General features: G+C 39.8%; 2 protein-coding genes and 1 long non-coding RNA gene across 4 annotated transcripts; 1 reads left to right on the top strand and 2 right to left on the bottom strand.

Annotated features, from left to right (window-relative positions):
- Positions 1–310: 310 nt before the first annotated feature.
- On the bottom strand, positions 311–2,526 carry LOC140275397 (uncharacterized). Its single transcript, XR_011908401.1, has 3 exons — positions 2,253–2,526; positions 2,079–2,147; positions 311–1,976 (listed from the first exon to the last, which is right to left on the bottom strand). It is a non-coding gene; the product is annotated as an uncharacterized lncRNA (long non-coding RNA).
- Positions 2,527–3,786: 1,260 nt separating this feature from the next.
- On the bottom strand, positions 3,787–18,093 carry snapin (SNAP associated protein). Its single transcript, XM_072370853.1, has 4 exons — positions 17,948–18,093; positions 17,674–17,720; positions 17,409–17,527; positions 3,787–4,307 (listed from the first exon to the last, which is right to left on the bottom strand). Exons 1-4 carry the CDS (start codon positions 18,061–18,063, stop codon positions 4,200–4,202), a joined length of 390 nt encoding a protein of 129 aa, XP_072226954.1. The 5' UTR covers positions 18,064–18,093; the 3' UTR covers positions 3,787–4,199.
- A 413-nt stretch (positions 18,094–18,506) lies between these two features.
- On the top strand, positions 18,507–26,396 carry chtopa (chromatin target of PRMT1a). Of its 2 annotated transcripts, none has more exons than XR_011908400.1 (6): positions 18,507–18,808; positions 19,450–19,539; positions 20,665–20,815; positions 23,213–23,424; positions 23,549–23,695; positions 25,383–25,472. XR_011908400.1 is itself a non-coding variant. In XM_072370847.1 (6 exons), exons 2-6 carry the CDS (start codon positions 19,475–19,477, stop codon positions 25,583–25,585), a joined length of 744 nt encoding a protein of 247 aa, XP_072226948.1. In that variant the 5' UTR covers positions 18,509–18,808; positions 19,450–19,474; the 3' UTR covers positions 25,586–26,396. The 2 variants fall into 2 exon arrangements, 1 of the variants encoding a protein (XP_072226948.1); XM_072370847.1 differs by having other exon boundaries at positions 18,509–18,808; positions 23,213–23,390; positions 25,383–26,396.
- The last annotated feature ends 225 nt before the right edge of the window (positions 26,397–26,621 follow it).

Genomic DNA, 26,621 nt, shown 5'->3' with positions numbered 1-26,621 from the left:
TCTTCTCAAACCCCAGCTGGTCGAGGCGGATGGCCACTCTTCCTGGTTCTGGTTCTGCCAGAGGTTTCTTCCTGGTTCTGGTTCTGCCAGAGGTTTCTTCCTGTTAAAGGGAGTCGTTCCTTTCCACAGTCCCTCAGGCTCAGGACGGGAGATTGGACTGAAGACAAGTTTCGGTGCAATCTGTTGGTTTCCTTAGCTAGGATATTATTTTTGAATTGGCTCTGTATGAATGAATTGTATTATTTTGAAATTAATTAATTGAATTTCATTGGATTATAATTACAATTAATTGAATTCCAATTTGCTTGAATTGGATTATATTATTTAAGTGCCTTGAGATGACAAGTGTTTTAATTTGGCGCTATATAAATAAAACTGAATTGAATTGAATTGAAAGAAAGTTCCACCTGGTAGAATTTCACTCTCCCGCAACTCATGTCTTCTATAAAAAACAAAAATCAATCAGTTAGTGCCAGTGCAACTAAAGAAATGCAACTGTACAAGTACTGAGCATGAAATTAAATGAAAAAGAAGATGTTATTCGTTAAAAGTAATTGATACTTTATTACATCTCCGTCCCACATTTCACAAACACCGACTCAAATGGAGGACAGGTCCTTTCAGGCTGCTGCTTCACAATTACATTAGCCAATAATATCAATTATCATTAATCTACTGGTTGACATATTTGCATTAAGTTCATCATCTCCCTCAGGTTTCCCCAATGTTATCTTTGTACTGTACCCATGTACGCATCCAGGCCCCTGCTGGACCTGTGGAGGCTGACTACGTAAACTGAAACTTTTTTCATAGCCTAAATGTACAGGTACGTATTGGGGATAATTGTCCATAGACTCTGAACTGGATTTCTCATTTGGAAAAATACCACATCAACTCTTTTGATTAATGCTGAGCAATATTACATTAGTACCTCATCACTGACTCCTATCCTCCATGCATACAGATGATCTGTGATGGAGGTAATTTAAGTTCTAACATCAGTTCATGATTCTAGGATCTTTGAGCATTCTCACTGTTACAGAGTTTTGCACAAGGCCCGAGAATTTTACTTACCCGAAGGGGTGTACTTTTGAAGTAAAGTGTATATAGCATAGGCATAATTTTGGTAATCTAATGAGAGGTCAGGTGTAGAGGTCATTTTAAGGAATTTAAAGTGCTTGTCATACTTTATTATAGATATCCAAATAGGGCACATATTGCATCAATTTGCCGAGTCTTAATACATGTATATCCAACGAACATTTCTCTTATTCTGCAGTAGAGTTCAATGGTGTCCTGCTTGGCGACAGAGGCTATGGATGCTGGACCTACCTTAATAGTATACTTCATATTTTGTACATTTTGTCTTGTGGACAACTCTTCAGGCTCAATTCCCTGCAGGTTCCAGTGCCTGAAAGGACTCAGTTTCTCCTGACACAGTGAGGGACCTATACGGGAACACTTATTTCCGTTAATAATTGTTGTGACCTTTGAGTTAGAACTTCTTTTCATTATTTAGCATTGACAGAGTAGCAGTTAAAGTTAAAGCAAGTGTAAGAACGCTAAATGAACAGAGATAATTTATCATTTTCCAAACATTAGGTCATGGCACCCCACTGTGAATATAAATGTAGAAACAAATTTAACACTTTGCATGAACCGTACAATAATGACAAGTTTCAAGTTCAAGTTGTGTTTGCTTAATTAATTTGCTTAATTTTTCATGTTTTTCAAGCTGTGGAGAGAAAAAAGAATTTAATACAGTTCACACCATGACCTTCTCCTTTGTCAGAATTTATACTTACATCCCTCTCTCATCTCATGTATTCCACATCTAGTTTGGTGCTCTCTATACCCAACAGAAGTTTCAGTATAGGAAATGTGCCTGTGAGCAACAAAGTATGTGGGTAGTGATAATAATGTGAAGAGTTACTTACTCCACTCTTTGCTGCTGGAATTTGTGTTCTTGTTGCAACCTGCAGTAAAGTGTATTGGTGATAATTAGGCCTGTTGGTATAGAACAGGCAGACTGCAGACATATCCAAACAGTTTCACATTTTTAATAATAAATAGCTTACCTGTGGCATTTATGTGTCTACAGACACAGTTTCATCATCGAATGCCCGAGATGTGCTGGGGCCATCAAACTGCAAACAGAGAAACACGCAGCTGTTGAAGTAGGAGATCACAGGGATGTATGAGATGCAGAGTATTTCCATCGAAATAGAATTAAATAGAACACAACTACTCACACATGGGTTAGGGATGTCCTCTTGGTAAAGCAGGCAGATAGTGTCGAGGATGGCCGCCCTTCCTGAGACTGGGGGTAAGGTCGAATAATAAATAAAAATGAACCATCAATTGTCGTTTCGTAAGCTTGTCTCCTTTACCTTGTTAGAAAACATCTTAGGGTTAAGAAAAGGGTTTAGGAAAAGATAACTTGCGGAACAATGAGAATCAAACCACATTTACACAAAGCTGTAATGTCTGTAGCACTGAAACTACAAATGTTCAATATAAGTGCTTCAGAAACTTTCTGTATTTCAGTCTTATGACGTGACAGAGGCTACATGAGCATAATTTTAGCTTTCTAAGTTCTAACATAAAATAATACTTTATTATTACTAAACAAAAAGACACAAGAATGAAGGTATACTTGTCACAGGCTACTCAGACTTGCCCCCTTTTCATTATATTTAGCCACACAAATCCCAGTAAGTATGAATGGATGAATATAATTGAACGTCACTTAAAAATTTGCACCTGCAAGGAATCATGGAATAAAATCAGCTTTCCTTCATAAAAGATGATCCAGTGTTTCCCATGGTAAGAGAGATAATTAAAGGAGACATTGGAGCTCCATTTAGTAGTATTTCAGAATATTTGAACTGCTCTTATAATGACTGGTGGCCAGATACTTCCATGCCATTTATTTTAGTTAAAAACCTTCCTAAGCAAGAAAGATGATTTGACCAAACCCAGTTTCTGCTGGAGGGCTTCATGTTCAACTGTCACCTACCATCCCTTATGTGCTGGAGATGGGGGAATTTAGTTGGACTGAAGATTTGATGCAATCTGTTGACTTCCTTGGCTTGGTTATGTTTTCATAAACTGGAATAATATGAATAAAACCATAATAAACAGGGCTGATTTGGGTTACACTGGATAATAATAATTAATTTAAATTTGAGGTGGCCAACAATAAACTGGACTGAGTTGTATAATAATTGGATTTAAGTGGATTTATAAGAAACTTATTTACTATGCCTTGAGATGACATGATGTGAAAGGTTGCTGTACAACTGACCCAGTCTCTTGAGTGTTTTTACTTCCCAGCGTGAAACTGTCTTAGGTCAGCGCACAAGGCCACTTGGCTCCTTAATAATATATTTTAGATGGCATGTCTACAACAGTAGATGACAGAGGGTGAAGCTCTATACATCAAACACTCCTCGGTTAGCACTGAAAGGTAGCTGTAACAAAGACACCATAGATTGTGCCCCACTCTCAACCTTCCTATCTTTTTCTTTTTATCTTGTTGTACATTTCATATGATGTTGTCTGTGTTGTTACCACTTATACTGTACTTAGGTTAAAACTGAAGCCAAAGAGAAGTCATATTTCCCTCACCAAAGGGTATACTGACCAGGCAGAAAGAACCATTTATAATGCATTGTGACATAAGTAAGAATGGTAGACAATAAATGGAAGGGTTTTCTTTAATATCATAAAAAAAAAAGACAAAAAAAAAAAGACTTGAGTCTTAAGTATTACATCAACGTCAAATTAGTTGGGGTACTTTTTAATAGTTTTCTCATGGGCAGAAGTATTTATCTTACCAGTACCATTGATGTGTGTGAACTAGTACATACATGTTCCTCAGAATTCAGGAATATTAATTTCCTCCAACAGAATAAAGTCAAATGGAGACAAGTAATGGCCATTGTCTTTTAGCGGCTACATTTGTAACAATTTACAATGCGGTAATACCATACAGCTTATAACTTTGTATAGGCTAAGAAAATAAGCCATGTGAAGGATTACTATTTTCATGAAAAAGCAGTGAACATAAGCAAGTCGTTCAACAAATATCTAAATAGGTAAAGGAAGACTGGCCCTCCTAGTGTTTTAAGTGTCCTGTATTGACCTATCAACATGACGGTTCACACTTTTGCCATCCAGAGCAGGGGGGAAGGGAGTCAAGGTTTACTGGGGGAGCGGGATGTGAATACTCCTGATGCTTCCAGCATGGTCTTCCTTCGTGCTGTCTCCTTGGCCACATTGTGGTTGAGTCGCCTCAAACGTTCCTGGGGACAGAACATTTAGTATACGCTGTTGTTTCTTTATTGTTTTAAAGTCTGCATTTTTTGGCAACTTGATCAGATGGTAATTGTGATGATATTACTACAAGCACTAGCAGTAAAGGATGTGAGCATATTGGTAAAAGAGTAGTAATAATTTTTGTAGTAAAAATAATATTGTAATAATAATATTATAGTAGTCATTCAGGGCGGCCGTGGCTCAGTGGTTAGAGTGGGGTCGTCCAATAACCAGAAGGGCGGTTCAATTCCCATCTCACCACTCAAAGATTGGTGAACTGACAGCTGGAGGACTGGCAGTCAACCTGCTTGCCACGGCCGAGGTGCCCTTGAACAAGGCACCGTAACCCCATGCTCCCTGGGTACTGTGAATGGCTGCCCACCGCTGTCTCCATGAGTGTGCGACCCTGTGCATGTGCGTGTTCAACAGGTGCCAACCTGGATGGGTTAAAAGCGGAGGAGTAATTTTGTGTATTTACATGTATCTACATGACAATAAAGTCTAAATCTTAATCTTAAATATATATTACAGTTCTGTACTGCTGCCGGAACCTTAATTTCCCAGAGGGAGCCTCGTCAAGAGATTAATAGTTCTATCTGTCTATCAATAGTGCTGCAGCTGTAGTATAGTTGTAATACATCTAAGACATATTGCATATTGCACTCTAGACTTTTGGACTATATTACATGTTGGTAATGTAGGTGACAACACTGAATGCAGTCATTTGCCATTTGCTGATGAGCAAGCAGCATTTAGCGGGTTTGCTACTGGGGACCAGCTGCTGGGAGTTGCTGGGAGAAAAAACAACAGGGGGACTTATGGGAACTACAGTTTCCTACAGTTTTCAGAACAACTTGGGTATTTTTTACAAATGTTTTGGCTACTGTTCATAAGCAAATGCTAAAAGCAACTTTATAAAAAAACTCCTTCCAGGGTGATGATATTCCCAAATTTTTTTTTGTCTTTTCCATTCAGTGGGCATTAACATTTTGTGACATTTTTCTTGATTTGGCATCAGAAAATGCTATCTTGCCCTCTGATCACAGCAGACATCAGCAATCAGCAGACATCTGTTTCTCATTATGTTAACAGGACTTTATACATGTTTGCATATAGATGCTTGGCCTACTATATTGTGGAACAGAGAGCTATAAGGTTCCATCGTATATGTCTAGATTCTCTTTGATCCTGCTCATAGTAGTCCTCAGTGCTAAAAAAGAAGATAACTGGAATTCTTTCTTTGGTTTTGTAGAGATTTCACCTCTCATTCAAAGGGTGCTTCAGTCCTCACAGACTGAGGGAGTATCAAGCTATAAGCTATTGTTTGGACATGTGAGGGTCATTGACACTATATACTGTATGCGTGACCTGACCCACCAATCCATTTTCTTTTTTAGGTCATTGTCACCTGGAAGATGTTTACCTGTGTGACCAACATATTTCAGTCACAAGATCCAAGGTGCATATGGTTGAGAAACCACTTGGGGAGGGGAGTGAAGGCTGCATTGTTAGTGTTAGGCAGGCAATACCTGAGACCACCTCCTCTGTTGAAAATTGCTTTTTTCCCTGTTTACCTGAAGAAGTCCCTTTCACATATATATTGCATTTCATTAATCTGGTGGTATTTTAATGTGCCAGTGTTGTGATTTACACCCTGATTAACTCCTTTTTTGTAACATTTATTGATCGAAATCTGACTTGGTCGGACCTAGTAACATTTATGATAACTATTGATAGAGCAAAAGTGTGCACTTTTGTATAAACATTATTGGACAGACATGCAGAGCAGCAATAGTTGAACTTTATATAAGATCAGCTGTTTGTAGAAATAAACAAGTCACAATATTAACTAATTACATAACGCTCTTCAAACTTTCCTCTGCCATGACTTTATCTGCAATAATTAGCTATAGCACAGAGCTGTTTGTTTACTCTGTAGGCCTGTCTGAGTCAAATAAATGACATTTTCTGACTGTAGCTGAAGTGCGCTCTATTTGACCATAAAGGCCTATTAATATATTCAGACGTGGTGGCGGTGTCCTCACATGTAAAAAAAAATCATGTTTTCCTGAAGCTGATATCAATTAAGCTAAGCTGGTACTGGAGTGCAATTAAACCATCACATTATAATGTTCAACAAACAGAAAGAAATGTAGATAGAAAAATTGTATTTTCAGCAGAGACAGTGAGACCATAACCAGTGAGTGTTTGGCTTATTCCTGGTCCTCCTAAAATCCACAATCATCCCGTTTTGTGTGTGTTCAAGAAGAGGCGACTGTTCCCACACCATGCCACAAAGTTTTTTTTTTTTATTAAAATGAAAAAGGTCCCACTGAGATTAAAAATCTATTTTTCAAGGGAGTTCCCTATACTCAGCCCCCATCACTAGCACAACAGCTGCAGGGTTGTCTAAGTATTTCTAGAGATGTCAGGACTCTGAGTTATACTGGAAGTTTGAAGTGTAGAGAGTGGAGAGAATCAGTGAGAGTGCAGTCCCCTGTGGTGCTCCTGTGCTGCTGACCACCTTCTCAGACACACAACACTTCAGGGTTCACCATGCTGCCTGCTTTGTCTGCAGATGAGCGTGGGTTTGTTGAAGCAGATAGATGATGGATCTTCAACACGAACCCCAAGATGATAAACTGTAGTATATCCTGAAAGGTGTCCACTTGCCTACCTAGTTGAGATAATAACGATCTCACCAGGACTTTCATAATGTGGGATGTTAGGGCAACTGGTCTGTAGTCATTGACGGCAAATGGATGGGAATTTTTAGGTATTGGAACAAGGCAGTATGTTTTCCACAACACTGGTACTTTATCTTGACTCACTTATCTTGGCCAAGGTTGACGAGATGCTGCAAAATCACACATTAGTGTTCTGCACCGGTCCTCAGGACCCTGCACTGACACCATCTGGACCTGCAGCTTTGTTCTGGTTCAGTCTCTCCAGTTGCTTCTTCACCTTACTGCTGGAGACACATAGAATGGAGGGGAGGCAGATGAGGTCTCATTGTGTCCTGATGTGGGGGCAGATGTTGGTGAGGCTGTGTTTAGATCCATTACTGAGGTGGAGTGTAACAATATGAAGGTGTGACAGAAAGGATGTGGGTACAGGTAGGATGGAAGGTCTGTGTTGCCGGAAGTGGCCGCAGAGGAGAAATGCGGAGGAGAAATGTTGTGTATTTCCCTGTACATGACAATAAGTCTGATCTTAATCATTTTAATCTTAATAATAGGGGAGAAGCATACTGAGTGTTGATCTGAGCTGAACCTATGGTGAATACATGTTCTGGTCATTGGCTCTATCCAGGCTTTTATCAGTTAGACCCTCTTTCAACTTCAAGCCTGTGACCTTTTTCATCCCTGGCCACACATCTCTCACGTTGCTCTGCTGGAGATTGCTTTCCAGCTTTTTTTTGTACCCCCCTTTCTCCCTGGTCTTCCTTTTTTAATCTTTTTTCAACTGTTCTTGAACAGTCCTCAACAACCAAAGGCTTTCTTTGATCCAGAATTTGTTATGTTTAAGGAAGCATCTGACTGACCTTGAGGAAGTAATACTCTCCACAGAGAAATGAATGTAATCTGTCACACACTCAGTCACTGATATCATCTCCATGTTGCTCACAGAGTGCATTTCAATCTGTGAACTCAAAGCATCCCCGCAGTTCATCTTCCATTTTTTCAAAGTTCGTACTGAAGAAAGTTGTGGCTTAACAATGGGTACATAGTTGGAGGTGTTGGTTTTGTGTGCTTTCCCCCCTGTATTTTGAGTTTTCTAGTGTTTTTCATGTTTGAATTATGTATTATTTGGTTCTATGTGCTCAATTGTGTTTCACACTCTCACCCATAGCTTTCCTCAGTTCCCTCCTGTCTAGTTATTAGCATCACTGCTTTCACCTGTGTTCATTATCCTCAGCTGCATCAATTCCCTAATCACTCTGCCCACAGTATATAGTCTCTTGGTAGTCTCAGTGAAACACACAATACTGCATTTGCGATAATCTTTCTGTGTCCTCATGAGCTCTTCAAGCTCCTCCAAATTTTTTTGCTACTGATCTGACATTCTCCACCCCCTATCTCAGTCTTGTTTGGGATTTTTTGGAGGGCTTTAATTGACATTTGGAAAGCTCAATTAGTGCTCTTATTTGTAAACAAGACTTACTACTCAATACAGCTTCCAAAGAGCGCAGACCAATTTTTAACTAGTTTTTGTCTGAGGCTGCATAAACACTGGTTCACCTGCTAATACAAACTGATTAAAACTGAAATGAAGAATCTTCCTCACACGTTGGAGTAAGTCATGGAGTTCCTCAGGGTTCTGTGCTTGGACCAATATTCTTTTAACTTTATACATGCTTCCATTAGGTAACATTATCAGACAGCATGGCATAAATTTCCATTGTTATGCTGATGATACTCAGCTGTACTTATCTATGAAACCAGATGAAACCAATAGGTTGGTCAGACTACAAGTCTGTCTTAAAGACATACAGACCTGGATGACTCAGAACTGTCTGCTTTTAAATTCAGACAAAACTCAAGTTGTTCTCTTTGGACCTGAGCGCTTCAGGGAGAAATTGTCTAGTTATATAGTTACTCTAGATGGTATTTCCTTGGCTTCTAGTTCTACAGTGAGGAACCTTGGAGTTATTTTTGACCAGAATTGATCATTTGATGCACATATAAAACTGGTTTCTAGGACTGCCTTCTTTCACCTTCGTAATATTGCTAAAATCAGGAACATCCTGTCTCAGGGTGATGCAGAGAAACTAGTTCATGCATTTGTTACTTCAAGATTGGACTCCTGTAATTCCTTATTATTGGGCTGTCCCACATATTCTCTGAAAAGCCTCCAGCTGATCCAAAATGCTGCAGCCAGAGTTCTTATGAGAACTAACAGGAGATATCATGTTTCTCCAGTTTTAGCTTCTCTTCATTGGCTCCCTGTTAAATTCAGAATAGAATTTAAGATTCTTCTCCTCACATATAAAGCTCTTAATGACCGAGCTCCATCATATCTTAAAGATCTCATTGTAAGATATTTTCCTAACAGAGCACTTCGCTCCCAAACTGTAGGTTTACTTGTTGTTCCCAGAGTTTCTAAAAGTAGAATGGGAGGCAGAGCCTTCAGTTATCAGGCCCCTCTCTTGTGGAATAAGCTGCCAGTAAATGTCCGGGAAGCAGACACCCTTTCCACTTTTAAGATTAGGCTTAAAACTTTCCTTTTTGATCAAGCTTATAGTTAGGGGTGGCTCAGGTAATCCTGAAACATCCTATAGTTAAGCTGCTATAGGCTTAGACTGCTGGGGGACCTCATCTGTCACACCTTTCCTCACTTTGCTCTCTTTTTCCCCCTGTTTAATTTCACAATTGATTTTATGTACATGTGACATTATTGTGGTTATTAACGTATGTTTCCCTGTTCCAAAAGATATCCTTTGAATGGTGTTATGGTGTCCCCCCCCCTCTTTTCCCTCTTTTCTGTCTTCTCAAACCCCAGCTGGTCGAGGCGGATGGCCACCCTTCCTGAGTCTGGTTCTGCCAGAGGTTTCTTCCTGGTTGTGGTTCTGCCAGAGGTTTCTTCCTGTTAAAAGGGAGTCGTTCCTTTCCACAGTCCCTCAGGCTCAGGACGGGAGATTGGACTGAAGACAAGTTTCGGTGCAATCTGTTGGTTTCCTTAGCTAGGATATTAATTTTTTGAATTGGCTCTATATGAATTAATTGGATTATGATTACAATTAATTGAACTCCAATTGGCTTGAATTGGACTATATTACTTAAGTGCCTTGAGATGACAATTGTTGTAATCTGGCGCTATATAAATAAAATTTAATTAAATTGAATTGAATTGAATTGATAAAATACTTTCCCATTGCCAGTAGTAGTGTGGTTATACTCAGTTAAAAATGGGTCCAACATCACAAGGGACAAGCCTGCAACTACAATAACATGAAAGGATGACATTGCAGGTTGTGATGGAGCAGTTTATAATACATTATAATAGTTTAGTTTTTTCTGACTGAACTATGGCTTCACCCCTGCACAGGAGGACTGAGAGTGAGCTGCCAGCTGTCTTGCAGAAAGGTAAAAAATAAATACCATTTTAAATAATGATAACAAAAAATACATAAATCAGTGTTACATTTACATCACTTAGAGCCAGTATAATGATGTTGAACTTTGTTGACAAAATGTGGAGTTCTGTATGTGATGTGGAGTATTTCCTACACAAGAGATTGGGTTAGTGACTTGATGTCTTTTCCAATGTTGCATGAAATAAAGTAATGCTGTTCACATCCTAGTGAAGAACTTTTTTTATTTGAGGGAGTAGGATATAGGATATAGACGAGAGAGGATGCTGGTGTTTGTTTGTTTGATGCTTCTCCGTCTCAAAACAAAAGCTTTTTTTTTTTTTCCAACAATTTCTAAGCCATACAAGTTTTACTCTTTTTGCAGGGATTATACTGATGGCGGCTGTCAGTCAGAGCTGTCCCAGTGCAATTGACCATTTGGCCAGTCCTCCAGCTCTGTGGATGGATAACAACAAGCATTCTTCACCTGTGCCCGATGCTGAAATATTCCACTTCGCAGCTGCAGAGCTTCTGTAACTCCACCACTCCAGCATGCATCACAACCATCAGACAGCTCGGACTTCAACGCTGACCACGTTATATCCACCAAAGCGCCCAGAAAAAGTTTGTTTACACACAGCATGGATCTGCTACGGTTCCATCCATCTGGTCCCCATCCGACCGCATCGCACCTCTACGACGTCATCAGAACACCTGCACGCTAGGGATTTGTAGACGAAATGGAAAACGTATAGTCCCACCACCAGCTCTGTCTTCTGTTAGTATTTCGAACATTGCCTTTCTATCTAAAGTACTTTGCGTCTCAGCTTCAGGTCAAACTAAACAACTTGTTTGAAAAATTTCAGTCAGGCTTTCTCTCAGCCCATAGCACCAAAACAGCTTTGCTTAGGGTAACAAATGACCTACTGATGGCAGCTGATGCAGGATTACCATCACTTCTTATTCTCCTTGATTTGATAGCCGCATTTGACACTGTGGACCACACCATTTTCTTGGAGCGCCTCTATAACATGATTGGACTGTCAGACAGTGGACAACAGTGGTTCCAGTCTTGCCTCTCAGACAGGACTGAATATATCTCACTGGGAGGATGCAAGTCCAGGTCGCTGCCTGTCACCTGTGGTGTTCCGCAGGGCTCAGTCCTTGGGCCCATCCTTTTCATCATTTACATGCTCCCCATTGGCCGTATCATCAGCAGACATGGGATTTCTTTCCATTTTTATGCTGATGACACATAACTCTACATCAAGACTGCTCTAAACCCCTCTGCAGTCCTGTCATCCCTCACCACCTGTCTCTAGGAGATAAAAACTTGGATGAACAGCAACTTCCTCCAGCTAAATAGCAATAAAACAGAGGCCCTTGTCATTGGTGTCATTGGTATATCAAATTTCCTTTGATGGCCAAATCATCCCTCTCTCCTCCTCAGTCACAAATCTAGGAGTTTGGTTCGATCCCCATCTGACTTTCAATGACCATATCAAGCGCCTATGCAAGACCTCATTCCATCACCTTCACAACAATTCCAGGCTCCGCCCAACTTTAACCTTGCCAGATGCTGAGAATCTTGTCCATTCTTTTATCTCCTCTAGACTAGACTACTGCAACAGACTCTTCACCGGGATTCCTGGCAAGTACATCCAAAAGCTGCAATATATTCAAAACAGCGCAGCCAGGGTCCTGATGAAAGTACAAAAATATAAGCACACAACCCCCATCCTCTACTCACTGCACTGGCTCCCTGTCCCATTCCGGATCAACTATAAAATACTGCTGCTCACCCACAAATGCCTCAATGAACACGCACCTCCTTACTTACAAGAATTCATCACTCCACAATCCTCCACCCGCACCCTCAGATCTGCAGGCAGCCTTCTCCTCCTTCTCCGAGCTCCCAGCACCAAGCTCTCCACCATAGGAGACCGAGGGGCACTTCGCCTATGGAACAGTCTCCCTATCCAACTGAGGGCTGCACAGAGGCCTTTGACTGCTGACATGACTATGATCTGGGTATTTTATTATTTTTTCTTTAGTATGCTTTTAACTTGTTGCTTTTACCTTGTACAGTTGAGGTCAAAATTATTAGCCCCCCCATGAAATTTTAATTTTTTTTTTTCAAAAACTTCTTTAGTGCTGTAAAACAGATCAATGAATTTTTAGCACAGCTTTTCCAAACATCCCAGTTTTGGATGCTTACATTACTTTACTTTGTACACAGAAACTAAATTATTTCACAAAAAACAAAAACTACCAGGGTCAAAATTATTAGCCTCCCTGATGCTAATAGTCAATTGTGTATCCTTTATGCTGGATAACAGCATGCAGTCATTTGTTGTAGTTTGTAACAAGTCTCTGGCACATCTCCTGAGGAATCCCAGCCCATTCTTCTTTGGCAACTTCTTTCAAGCTCCTCCAGATTTGATGGTCTTCTAGCATGGACCCTGGCCTTCAGTGCACCCCACAGATTTTCAATGGGATTCAAGTCAGGACTTTGTGCAGGCTAGTCAATAATGTTCACTTTGGTTTTCTGAAGGTAGCTCTTCACCAGAAGCTATGTATGTTTTGGGTTGTTGTTATGTTGGAAGACAAAGCGACGACCCAGACCCAGCTAGAGATTTTCTTTCAAAATCTTCAGATGTCCTTCTTTCTTCACGATTCCTTCAACCTTGACGAGATTCCCAGGTCCAGACGCACTGAAGCAGCCCCACAGCATGATACTCTCACCACCGTGTTTAACTGTGGGGACGGTGTTTTTTGGGCTGTATGTTTCTCCCTTCTTTCTTCAAACATAAGCAACATCTCTATGGCCAAAGACCTCTAGTTTGGTCTTATCTTACCAAAGAACACACCTCCAGTATGCATAATCTTTATCCAGATTGTCCTTAGCATACTTCAGTCTGGCTTGAAGGCGTCTCTTCTGTAGAAGTGGAGTTTTTCTTGCCCTGCATCCTCGCAGTCCATTTCTGTACAGGGCTCTACTGACTGTCTTGTTTGACACTACAATTCCTAACTTGGATAAGTCGTTGTTCTATGGTGTTTAGACACAACTCTCACTAGATTTCTTTCCGGAGTCTTTCGCTTCCCACCTCTGCCAGACTTGTTCTGTATTGTGTGGATCTCTTTGAATTTCTTGATGATACTTCTCACTCCACTTCTTGACACTTGGAAACGCTGTGATAACTTTGTATATCCTTCTCCTGCTTTGTGAGCACCAATAATTATTTTTCTCAAGTCTGAACTAAATTCTTTTGTTTTTGGCATGATGCTATCTCAAGTGACTGCTCAAACCGTTAATGAGGTTTTTATACTGTGTAAAGTGTAAGACAACCTTCAGTTTTAACTTGATTGATTGATTGATTGATTGGTTACAAGCTGTGAGCATTACAAAGGTAAAGCATATGATTACACTACAGTGGTTTGTGCTTGGCTCACTAAAAAGGTCAGTTCTTAAGGACGCTAATAATTTTGACCCAGGTAGTTTTTGTGAAATAATTTACTTTCTGTGTGCAAAGTAAATAAATGTAAGCATCCAAAATAAAACTAGGATGTTTGGAAAAGCTGCATTAAAAAAAATCATTGAGCTGTTTAACAGCACTTGGAAAACTTTTGAAAACATTTTTAAATTTCATAGGGGGGGCAATAATTTTGACCTCAACTCTGAGATCCCTGATGAAGAGTGCATTATAAATATAATGTAATATTGTCATTATTATTATTACTTTAAATACAATAACTATTTTAACAGACAGCACCCATTGTGGTCATGGAGAAAGTGGAAAGCAGAGCACTAAGCTCCTACAAAGGAACAACTCTATGCCATTGGTGCAGTTATGCAGTAAATTTGAGAAGTAGAGGCCTTCATGGCATAAATCAATGCACTGGAAAATAAAAATTACTATTAGTCTGACTTTTTAAATGCATTATATGGTCAAATAGTCCAAGGCTCTTCACACATGCTCCAAAATTGAATCATTTTATTTTTTTTGTAAAAACAGTAAAGTGTAGCTGTGTATATTAAAATTACACTACTTTTTTTGCTCTTTGGCTCCCCCGACAGTTGCAGGATGGAACATTACTGTCATAAAAACAAATCTCTGTGTGAGCCCAGCACATGGAAAGTCATACACATGAAATTGTTGTTATGTTGAAGAGGCCATAAAGACACCATCAAAAGCCCACAAAAATGTCAAGAGACCATCAAGCAAAACAGTGTGGTACGGAGTTGGAAACCAAACTTATAAACTGCAGTTTCAGGCCTGGGGATGTGCATGACAAAGGTTGGTGATGAATCAGAACCAAGTAAATTCAAGGTTCACAAACTTCTCTAATGCTGCTTTAATACATCTGAATTTCAAATAAAGTTTCACGTTTTACTGTTACTTTTGTTGGACAGCTATCACAGCGTCATTCAACAAAAATCACCATTCACGTGGCTTAAAGAGGCCTGAACAGAGAATTCTGCGATGTTTGCATGTACATCAATTTCCCACAGAGAAAGTTTGAAGCGGCAACGTTTCCTCACACAGTCCACAGCATCATGGGCTTGTACATGCTTCAGTAAATAACCCACTCTTGCAAATATACTGGGACAATGACAATCATCCAGGTAAATGGCCCAGTCAAGCTGTAACCGTAGATCGACTAAACTATGCATGTAACTGCACTCAATGAAGTAGGCAGAGAACCTAAACACACACAGATTTTTGACTTGGACCAACCACTGGATCACAAAATGGCTGTCATCATAATTTTAAACTATTGTTTTAAGAATGTCCCTACTTGGCAGAGGAAAAAGTAACAAAAATACACCAGGGAAGCACTTCAAACCTGTATATACCCAGACTGGGCCTCTTTTAAGTCAACTAAGAAATCTGAAAGAAACTATAGATTTGGAATAAAACCAAGAGGAAAAGAAGAGCAGACACAAAGATAGTGTCATTCTATACATTGGAGGAGTGTCTGAGAAACACTTCTGCCATGTATGGAATGAGAACACAACATCCTGGTGCACTTAAAATAGAGCAACACCCTCAGACAGAAACTGGTTCACCTGAAGGATAAAACAAAAAAACACATGTTGTATATGTAGCTCAGAGCAGCAAGAAGTGCATAAACCTTTACATAGGGGAAGCTTTCTGGTTTGAAAAAATAAAAGAAGCAATCTCTGTTAGCATCTGAGGAAGTGAGTAGCACCTTTCTAACTCCAGGTGGTTTCATAGCTGTTTGCACCTTGAATCCTGTCGCCAAAACATATTGGTCACTTTACAAATAAACAAATAAGTAAATAAATAAATGAATAAATTTACAAGTGACTTAAACAACCCACAGAGCAGGTGGATGGAACAGTGACACTTATGATCCATTAGCTCAACACCAGTCCTGAGTCAGAAGTGAGGAAGCAGTTTAGATGAAAAGTGAAATTACTTTGAGAAGTGAGAAACGATGTTCAATTACATTCTAATGATCATTATTAATCAACTAATTAAAATCAGTATTATTATACTAATCATTTATCTGGGGAAAAGGGTTGGAATAAACTTAGCATAAAACAAATGTATATACCAGTTTTGACCTTGTGCAGAAAATGAGCAAAGTACTGTACGAAAGCATTCTTTAATTATGTGTCCACTACTACTACAACTCCTTTAGTAGTCTGTAGGTAAGGATTAGTGAGTAAGTGTGTGATTTTGGACACAAACTTGTAGGCAAACTGTTTGCCAGCGACTTTAGGAGAAGAGCTGTAATGACACCCCCTACTAATGTGTCCAGGAAAGTTACATGCACACTGTACTATTCAGCAGGTGAGATGAAATAATGCATTAGAGTGAAGCCATTCAAGATCATTACAACAAGAGACACATAATAAGCAAAGTGCACATCACCGGTACCCTGTTTAGTGGGACTGAGTTCCTTTCACTATTAATATGATTTAAAGATCACAGTAAATATTGCTAACTAATGTAAATTTAATGTTTTGGGTAAATAAATAGGTTGATTGATATATTGAATTTTGTATCCTAGCCTATATATAATGTTTGAATACAGGCACCCTCACCCCTTGCACGAAATAGTTTAGTCTGCATTCACCGGGCTTTTTAAACGCGCGCATTTATCTCAGAGCTCATTCTGTTTAAACAGTAGTGCGCAACAAGCAAAATCATGCATGATGCCCAAGAAGCAAAATCAGGTATTCAAAAAAGAAAACAGAGGCAGGAAAGAGAAAAAAAAAGGAAATGACGGAAAGCAACTACTGACCAACTTCTTTCCCAAGAAAAGTGACCCCAAATGTGTAAGCAAATATTTTACATAAATTAACTCCTGTGGTTATAAAATGCTTCAATACCACCACCATATTCAGTGCTAAAAACGGCATAACACAAAATTAGAAAGAACATGATGCCTCATCTGTAATCTGAGATAAAGCTTTTGCATTGCCTACCACATCAATTTTCTAATTGGTATATATTATTTGGCCATAACATAATTATGCTAATAGCCTGACTTAGTAGGCTCAGTGTCACAGGTTCAGAAGGATAGGCTGTCAAACATGGAGCAAAGCTAATTTGTGAAACATCAGTTTGTGTGAAACGTCAGTAATGTGTTTAGCAACACTAACGTCATGCTCTGTGTTTTACTGTAGCCTATGTTTGGCTGTAGCCTAATTAGAATAAGAGACTAAAAGCAATTCCATCCAAAGTTGAGTTCACTTTTTTGACACGTCACAAATGTCTTTTTTTTTTTTTTTTAAAGATGAGTGACATATGGACGAAGACTTTTTTTTATAGACAATGCTCAGTGGATGAGATTCTTTTTCTCTTGAGAATAAGGTTGCTAACAAGGACAGAACTCAGTTTAAAAAAAAAATCTAATGCACATGTGGACTAGGCCTAAGTGTATGTGTTCCACTTCACTGTCAGTGTATAAAATAATAGATTAGCGATTACAGCTTTAGGAACCTTGAAAAGAACCATGAGACTAAATTCCGGCTACTTACCTGGGCATTCTGCAGAATGTTGTTTACTAGCACAACTCTACGCCTTGCATTCAGTAGCTTCTTTACATAAGGGTCCAGGTCTAGCGCCACCTTCTGATGTTCATTTATCCGACATAACTCTATGAAGAATGTAATCACACATGACAGGACAAAGGTCAACAAGCACACTGGTTCTTTTATTTAAAAAGATGACTTTAAAATATTGACAGATTAATAGTAACTGAACAAAATACGTGTTTTAAATGGACAGACACCAATAAATTACCTGTGGCCAGATTGTCTATATGCTCCCTTAATTCCACCTGGCTTTCTCTGCAAAAACATAAAAATGATCACAGATATCTAACAGAGAAGCAGAAAACACTAAAAGAAGAGTGTAGGGTAAATATCAGTAACTGCAGAGTAGTTGTGCAGGTTAATTTAAAAAACAAGGCAGTCTCTAAAAGCCGTAACGTCATGTGACAAGATGATCTGGTTATGTCTTACTTATTTCGCAAGGTGACTGTTAAAAAAAATCTGAAAACAAACCTAAAAATTACCTGACTGAGTGCACATGCAAATCGAGTTGCTGTATTGCTGGTTTGAGAAGGTCAAACAGCCCCTCTGCTACAGCATCTTTGCCCGAGGACGCTTCGACCATAGTCACAGCAGCCATGTTAGTGAACGAACAACAAAACCAGACAGGAAGGTACGTACAAATGACGTAAAACCACAACCATAATGCTGCATTCGACAACAACTTGGAATTGGGTACTTTCAAGTTCTAACGGAGAAAATTCAATAAAAACGTCCCCAGAAGAAGGACCATTGTCGGGAACCCTCGTAAACTCAATTCAATCCCAACTCCCATTTAGTGTGTTATCTCCTATGAAGGCAGCGTACCAAGTAGCCGTAAAATCTTAAATTCGTTATGCTGTCTCAGTACGTTTCCATCAGTTTTAGTTATGTAATTAAGTAATTATTTCTTTTCCAGTGAAAACTTCAACCCAGAGGCAGCAACGTTTATCTTTGTACTTGTACGTCGAATACGGAGGTCAATATAAAGTAATTTAACGTTCGGATTTCCTACTTTTTGAATGCAACATGTGAACCTCTCCATTTTCTTTCCCTGGAATCCGTCTACCCAAGCCGCACCATTTTAGTCATTTAGAAACCGTGTCTCAACGGAGACTGTGTCTTAAAATTTTCAACTACTAGAAGCTATTCAATGTCAATTCCAGACGTCTTCTGTCACATCATTTGAATAGGATTAAGAGTCTCATCTATGAAATAGAAATATTTTCAAGAAGAAGAATATTAAAAGGACACCACAAAGGGACACACCGTGCTGGAGCAAGCTAGCTGCTAGAGCTAACCTTAGCTGACTTTTTCAGCTTCTCTCGGCTAAAGCTACGGCCACTGTAAGTAACTACTGTTCGATATTTGGACTCCTTGTGAACTTTTTGCTAATCAAAACAAACATTCAAACTTTTTTGGACTAATTTCCACGTGAATGTGAGGCATGTTTTTTTTTTTAAACTCTCAGCTAAATTGAATCGCACTCACTTACACCAAATCGTAATTCTATGGTTTTTTCCCCTATAGCAAGAAAATTAATTTCAGTTACATATTTTCGAGTGCAAGTGGTTAGATAGATGCTAAGCGGATCGCCTTACTTACACTAATGTCTTATTGGTTTAAGTTCACATTACAATATCGGCAGTGCTTTCGATCGGTCGTGTTTAAAATGGAAATAAAAATTTGCCTCCACTAAACGTTCAGTAACCACAGAAGCATACACAGTAGTCTACAACTTGATGACATGTGAGGTGTAAATCTCCTATATATTGGATATAAGTTTGTATTAAAGGCCGCTTACTAATGCAATTTTCTGTGTAGTCTATGTTGTGGAGTGCTGACAGACTGTACGTTCTGAGTTAGAATGTGTCATTGGGATTCAAAAGTTCTCTGTACTTTTACCAGGTACCGCACACAGGATGTTAAAGCTTAGAGGGTTTTCCTTCTTAATTCTTCTTTTTTTTGTTTTCTCTCTTGTTTATAGGAGTCTGCAATCAAAGTTTCCCAAAATGAGTGCTGCCTCCTCCCAAAAAGTTGTCCTGAAAAGCACCACCAAAGTGTCCCTAAATGAGCGGTGAGACGCCACGCACCCTGTCAGCAGTTAGTCACCAGAAGCAAAGGCCAACCTTGACTTGTTAAGATTGTAGTACTTTCTGCGGAAGGCCACTTTGGGGGACCTGACCCGACGTGGATGCTGTTCTGACTGTTTTCTGTGTGTGCACCGCTCACTCAACTTTGTTGACCCTGTCAACCTTTGCTGACACACCAGCAGGGTTAGAAGTCATTACAGTATGGGACAGAAGGGCTTTGCTTGGGCCAAATATCTTGTGTAAGCAGTGCACACATGTAGACACAGGGTGATGGCTGTGGTCCTGCTTGGTAAACTTTTTTCAGCCTTCTGGACCAGACTTCTGTCCTAAAAATTCCTAGGCACTCATGCTGCTTGTCAAAAGTATACTTGTGAAGTATACACGTTTTAAAGGGACCAGGAAGAGTTAAACAAAACAGGGAGATGGTATGCCTCCTTATCCTTTCTGCTTCTCTGGTTTTTCTCTCTCAACCCAGTGAAAATGAAGCACATGCTCCTTCATATGCATGTTCTATCACTCTTTCTCTCTGTCAAAATCTATGCAAGACCCAAATTCTCAGCCCTAGCTTGGACGTGACAAGGAATCCACCCCCAAACACCCCCTCTCCCATATTACCTTTCCTGCACCACCACTCAATGGCTTAACTATAAGTCACGGTCCATGCTGTAAGTGGTTGAGGGGCCAAGCGCACCTCATTGTCCAGGGCCTCTGCTGCAGCATGACATCCGAGCCAATCAGCCAGAGGCCTGTAAGTGGCAAAATGTAGCTCTTCTTCTGTAACTTTCTCTCAGCTTTTGTCCTTTAATCTGTTTTTGCACACAATTTTTTTTTCTCTTGATCTTAGTTCACCTTAGTTGTGCTCATTTAAAAAAAAAAAACAACACTGAAGTCAAATATAAGTAATTCTGGATTGTCGTAATATTGAGAGAGAAAATAAGTGCCAACAAGTGGAATGGAAGTCTTGCTTGACTAAACAACCACCACAGTCTTTATAGCCGCACCCATAATATGAGAAATGACTTGATATGGAACCCTGCTTCCTCCTCCTACTCTGTATATCCCATCCCCTTCTTTTACTTCCTCCCTCTTCTTCCCTCCCACTTGTAAAGCTTCACTAACATGCTGAAGAACAAGCAACCCACTGCGGTAAGCATTCGAGCCACGATGCAACAGCAGCATTTGGCTAGTGCCCGTAATCGCCGGCTGGCCCAGCAGATGGAGAACCGGCCTTCAGTACAAGCTGCTCTGAATCACAAGCAGGTGAGGCCAAGATAAGCTAGCTTGTAGTAATTGTCTTATCTTAAACCAGTTATTTGCCATGAAAAAGAAAACCATAAAAAACTTTTGTCACCATGTTTATTTAAAAGAAATGGTTATGGTAAGCCTGCGTAATCCAAAGTGGATGTGATTCATGGAGTGATGTTCATAATTCATAGAACTCCTTTTGTATTGAGCCAGTAAAGGAGATCATGAGGTTGTATTGTCTTTCAGTCCGCTCCTGAAATGCCATTGAACTGTTTTTCATTCAAAATCACCTAATAATTTGATGAGAAATGGGACCTAAAAGAATAGAGTATAACACCCACTACTGACTAAGATGGGACTTGTGAATATTACACATTGGATTTGGTTCTGTTTTAAAACATCCTGATTTTACTACATAGTTTTAATACAAACAAAATTAAAAAGACAAAATGATTCATCACTAGTCAAATGACCTATTCTAGCTTTTAGTAATACTCCCACCTTACTTTGGCATCACTGATTGTAATCCCAATTTGCACACACGGTTCCTTCACTCCTCGACTCAGTCCCTCCTAAAAGCAAGCAGAGGCAAGGGCAGACTCGAGGAGAGATTAGGTGAGGTCAGAGATGTAAACAAAATTAAACCTGCTGGTTTCGGAGTGATATTTCAAATAGATTGTGACTAAATGGGATGTTACATCATCTAATAATTATTTGGCTGTAACTCTTAAATTATTTCTGTAATATGAGCACTAGGGCTGCCACGATTAGTCGACTCGTCACGATTATGTCAACTATTAAAATCGTTGATGACTAATTTAATAGTCGACGCGTTCTTTTTTTGTTCTTTTTCAAACTTTGTTTTTCTCTCAAAGCTGCTGCAGCACCTTCCACTGCTGCATCTGCGTTTCTGTCCTTGACACACATGCGCAGAAGTGGTAACTGGGGGTCAGCCGTGATGTCACAGGAAGTTAAACCAGACGGGCTCTGGTATCATGGCTACCCGGCATCGGAGCTAAAAAGTGTGGGAACATTTTAAGAAAACTAAAGACAAATGTGTGTAATATCTGTAAGGCAGAACTTGGCTTCCACGGCAGCACAACGATGATGAACGAGCACCTGAAAAGGAAGCATGTTGTTGTGCTGATTGTGAAGAGGGACCGTCATCTTGGTAAGCTAACTGGCTAGTTAGCTGCTAAAATTAGCGTAAACAGAGAGTTAACTTGCTACTTACTCATATTGATAGCTGTAAACGTTAACATTAGTGATGACGATTTGATTAATTAGCCTTAGCACACATATTTCATGTGTTTTCTGTAACGTTATAACACTGATGTGTTAGAATAGGAAGGCTAACGTTCCGTTTCAGTGCTAAAAAAGTACGTTCATCTTCAATGGACAGCTTTGTTACAAAGCTAGCTACATGCACACCTCAGCAAGCAAATGTTCTGACTGAGTCCAAACTGAACATGTTGGTGTTATATTTGAGTCAGTGAGACCAAAACTTTTTGTGAATAATTCCTGAGTTTCAGGTGCCTACCTCATTTGATTTAAATGCAGCTATGTTTGATGCCAGAGACAAATGAAGGAAAGAAAAACCTAAAAGAAAGAAAAAACCTTAAGTATTTATTTTTGTGTGTTTGTTACACAGTTAAATAATTGTTTGTTGAAACAAGCTGCAAATTTCATCAAAGGGTTGATGAACTATGATATTAATGGTCTTTTTTGTAGTTAGAATATACCTAAAACACTCCAAGCTGAAAGCTAATGATGGTTATATAAGAGCAGCTGCATCCTGGTGCGATAAGCTGTATGTTTTACATTGAATTTACGTATGATCCGATTAGTCGACTAATCGAAAAAAATAATCGGGGATTAGTCGACTATTAAAATAATTGTTTGTGGCAGCCCTAATGAGCACTGAATTTGTTAGTAACCAAGAAGCAATTTAGTTTTGGTTCATTTTACAGTGTAGGATTAACATGCCGTGCCCACTTCAGACGTTGAGGGTGCCAAAAACTTCTGCTAAGAATACACTGTATCACTTATAGTTCTGTCAACAATTCTTGTCTCCTCAGTTACATTTTACAAGTGGAGACATCTTTTAAATTACTTGCTATGTCTGGCACAATGAGAGAAGAGAGGAGGAGGCTGGAATGAAGAGTGCCTTCCTTGGACAGTTTCTATTAGGAAAAGTTTTTCTAAACTCCTCACCAACTCAATACATATGACATTCTGGCCTAATTGAGTACACTCTCCTTTTTTCTCAAGCTCCTAGCTGATCTGAACACAGTCTTGGGTTATCATTGAACTCCCTTGTGTACCCATTCCAGTTTGACTTTCCTCAGTATTGCCTACAATGTTTAGTTGATTTTAAGTTAGTCATGATTGCATCTGATGAACATCTGTCAGAGCCTGAAGCAGCGCCTGGGGAAAGGCAGCATCCAAGCTAGGTTGGGCCGGCCCATGGGCGCTCTAATGCGTGGAGGAGCTCCAGGAGGCAGAGGAGGAATGCGGGGGATGACCAGGGGAGGCTTCAGAGGAGGAGTCAGAGGAGGATTAATTAGGGGAGCTTTGTCTTCTCTGAGGGGTGTGTATCCACAAACTTGCACATTATCTCAGCTGTGAGTATAACTGATAGTTAGTGTTAGGTTAGTGTTATACTATTGAGGCTTTAAAATGTTTTAATATCATTTCATATTTCTACAAGGCATGCAGTGAACTATGATGTGACATTGTGTTACACAGGGAAGCGAATGTCCACAGGTGGCCCCATGCGAGGGCGAGGCTCTGCTGGTCGAATGGCGATGCGTAGAGGAAGTCGCCAGCGTGGAGGAGGTGCTGGAAGAGGAGGAGCTATGTCCCGAGGAGGAGCTCGAGGTGGAGTAGCCAGAGGTACCATAACTGTCTTAACTTGCTGGTTAGCATGAGATAGATTGAACTTAACATTTGTACCTTTAGAATAAAACGGTGGCCTTGGACACACAGATATTGATATTTGGGACTGGATAGTGTAGTGGTAAGATTGCCACCTTTCATGTGGTGACCTGGGTTCAAATCCCCTGCATGAAAGGTACTACCTCTAGTAGGGGTCCTCAGGCAAGACCCCCTTAGTCTACCTGCCTACCTGTAAGTTGCTTTGGATAAAAGCGTCTCCTAAATGCATAAACATTTGTGGAACAGCAAAAAAAAAATTGGGTTTTAGGGGTTTGACACAAAATCTCGCGAGATTACACACAGTTACAGCATCACCCTTTATTCGTACAGATAGATTTGTACTAATTTGTGCTGTTTCCTTTTAGATGGTTGTACTTTCCAAATAGAGGTTGATCACTGCTCTATTAGTGTGTGCTTATAGTAAGCCAGCTTCTCAGAATAAGATAAGTGACAACAGCACCATTGATCCGGTGTTCAGGCTTTCAAACTGGATGCTGGTGCCCAACAATGCTTCCCTGAGCATTAGGGCTGTGACTCGTGGCACGAGATCTTACGAGATTGCACTCGTCGATATTTCTCGTTGCGTTAAAAATCTGTCTTACAAGATTTGGGAGCTATCCAAACTTCTATTTGTGACCTGTGGGGGCAGTAGTGCGCCTTTGCTACATCTAGCCTGCCAGAACCGAAAGAAGGAGGAGGAAAATAAGAAGAGAAGGAGGGAAAGCAGCAAGCAGCCAGAATGACGTCGGGGAAAATACCGGTATTACCACTGAAGATGCCCCCACCACTTTCAAATCGTTTGTTTGGCAGCATTTTGGGTACCTGGCGGAAATGATAAATGGCAGCAGAGCGACTGATAAAGACACGGACAATATGCAAGCATTGTATGAAGAGGATGCCGTACACCGCCGCAGTTTAGTTTCAATTTGTGGAAGAAGAAGTTTATTAAAAGCATGCTTACATCATGCATGTAAAGAGGTATAATAAAACATTTGAAAATGCATGTGCAACTCGGTTAAATAAGTCTGTTGGTCCAGTCATATAATTTGTCATGGTAGCTTTCTTAAAATCTCGTCTCGTTCTCGTGAGCTGAGTGTATCGTCACACCCCCTGGCGTGTTGACTGCAACTTGAACATTTCCGTGTGGACTGGAAAACTCTTTTGATTTGTTATGTCAGGTAAAGCGCCTCTATTTCCTTGGTGAAATGTCACAAATATATGACGGTTTCCCCTTTGTTTACATGGCAGCAGCAGACTTAGGAATTTTAGCATCAGTGCCAGCTTGGCTAACTAGACTCTTTACATTTTTGCAAAGGAATTTGTAGTGTCAAGCAGATTATATTGAGAAACTGAAATGTCTGAACGGGTCATAGCGTACACTGCTACATAAAACAACATCTCGACTCAGAATCTGATGCCATTGTCGCCAGTTTTGTACCCAGCTGGATGTGGAGTTGGTGGGCCATTTTTCAGAATGAGGTGGTTTTTTACTGAATAACAAGGGATTTTTAGTTGTCCGTGACATCGGTGTGCATTTGAGCTTTTAAAAATTCCCGTGATCGTATGTACTTCAAGCCATTAAGCTGAACTGCCGATTACTGTTCATTAGCATTTCGTCACAATTGCTTTGTGTTGTGTTGAACAGGTCGTGGAGGACTACGTGGAAGGGGTGGTTTCAATGGGCGCGGTGGTCGTGGCCGTGGGCGGGGCAGAGGAGTTGGTCGGCCAGCTGTTACCCGTGAGCAGCTGGACAACCAGTTGGATGCCTATATGTCAAAGACAAAGGGACACTTGGATGCAGAACTGGATGCTTACATGGCCCAAGCAGACCCTGACGGCATGGAGTGATGGACCGATGTACATGTATTCACTGCAGAACTGTATAGCTAAAGTCACACGTACAGTATAGTGTAGCATTGATGTAATGGTCCAGATGAAAGTGGTGACTAAGGAGCAGTGACGCCCAACTACTGTTCATTTCTACATCAACCTGCTTTTGAAGGAACATTTTTTTAAATTGTGGAATGAGTGTGTGAAGAGATATTTGTAAGCATCATCAATCCCAGATGTGTACAGACTTTCATGTCTTTTCTTTTATTCTCTTCTTTTTTTCTTTCTTTTTTTAAAGAGACAAATCTGTGATAAGACTGCTAACCTGTAAGAAAAAACAACAACAACCCTTTATTACATCTAAATTACATTTTACTATTTGTTTGCTAGAGCCTTTTAAGTTATTTAACTGGCTTAGTTTAAAGACTTGCAACACAAACCTTTTTAAAAACATTGAACTTAAAGAGAATACTAAGAGTTTTAAGCCAAGTACATTTTGCATTTAAAAGCTATCATATTTGGGAGACTATAAAGCATCTGTAATCCCCAAGGCATGAACATTTCAATTGAGAAATTTCAAAATTTTTCTTCTTAGTTGTTCATTTTGAGTTTTAAATATGCTGAGTTAGATTTAGCTGATGCTTAGCTTAGCCACTTAGCCAGACTGATGGTTGGCAAAGCCAGCTTGACAGCCTTTCAAGGCAATTTGTGATAAAGTATTTGATTCATCATATGATACCAAAAAGATTATGTCATTATTTATGGTTTCAGGAATATGTTTAATGACACTGCAATAAAAGTGCATACCATTCCAGCTCCTTTAGCTTAACTTGATTAATTTTTCCATGTTTTTCAAGACAATGCAAGATTGACACCATTATATTGTGTTGCTATTTGCCCTGAGGCGTGCTTTTGCATGCACCGGTGTTGGCAGGTGGGAAATGTAGTATTATCGTACCAGAGACATAAAATTATCTTGTTTTGAGGGAAATTATCGTACACCCATCATAACCAAAATAACAAGTTTATTGATGTGCTATAGTCACTCTAGTGT

The sequence above is a fragment of the Leuresthes tenuis genome, unplaced genomic scaffold, assembly GCF_036924035.1.
Source record: "Leuresthes tenuis unplaced genomic scaffold, fLeuTen1.0.hap1 SCAF_18, whole genome shotgun sequence".
In the NCBI taxonomy this organism is placed as follows: Eukaryota; Metazoa; Chordata; class Actinopteri; order Atheriniformes; family Atherinopsidae; genus Leuresthes; species Leuresthes tenuis.
The sequence above is the reverse complement of the archived record's forward strand: the minus strand, read 5'-3'. Positions and strand labels throughout refer to the sequence as shown.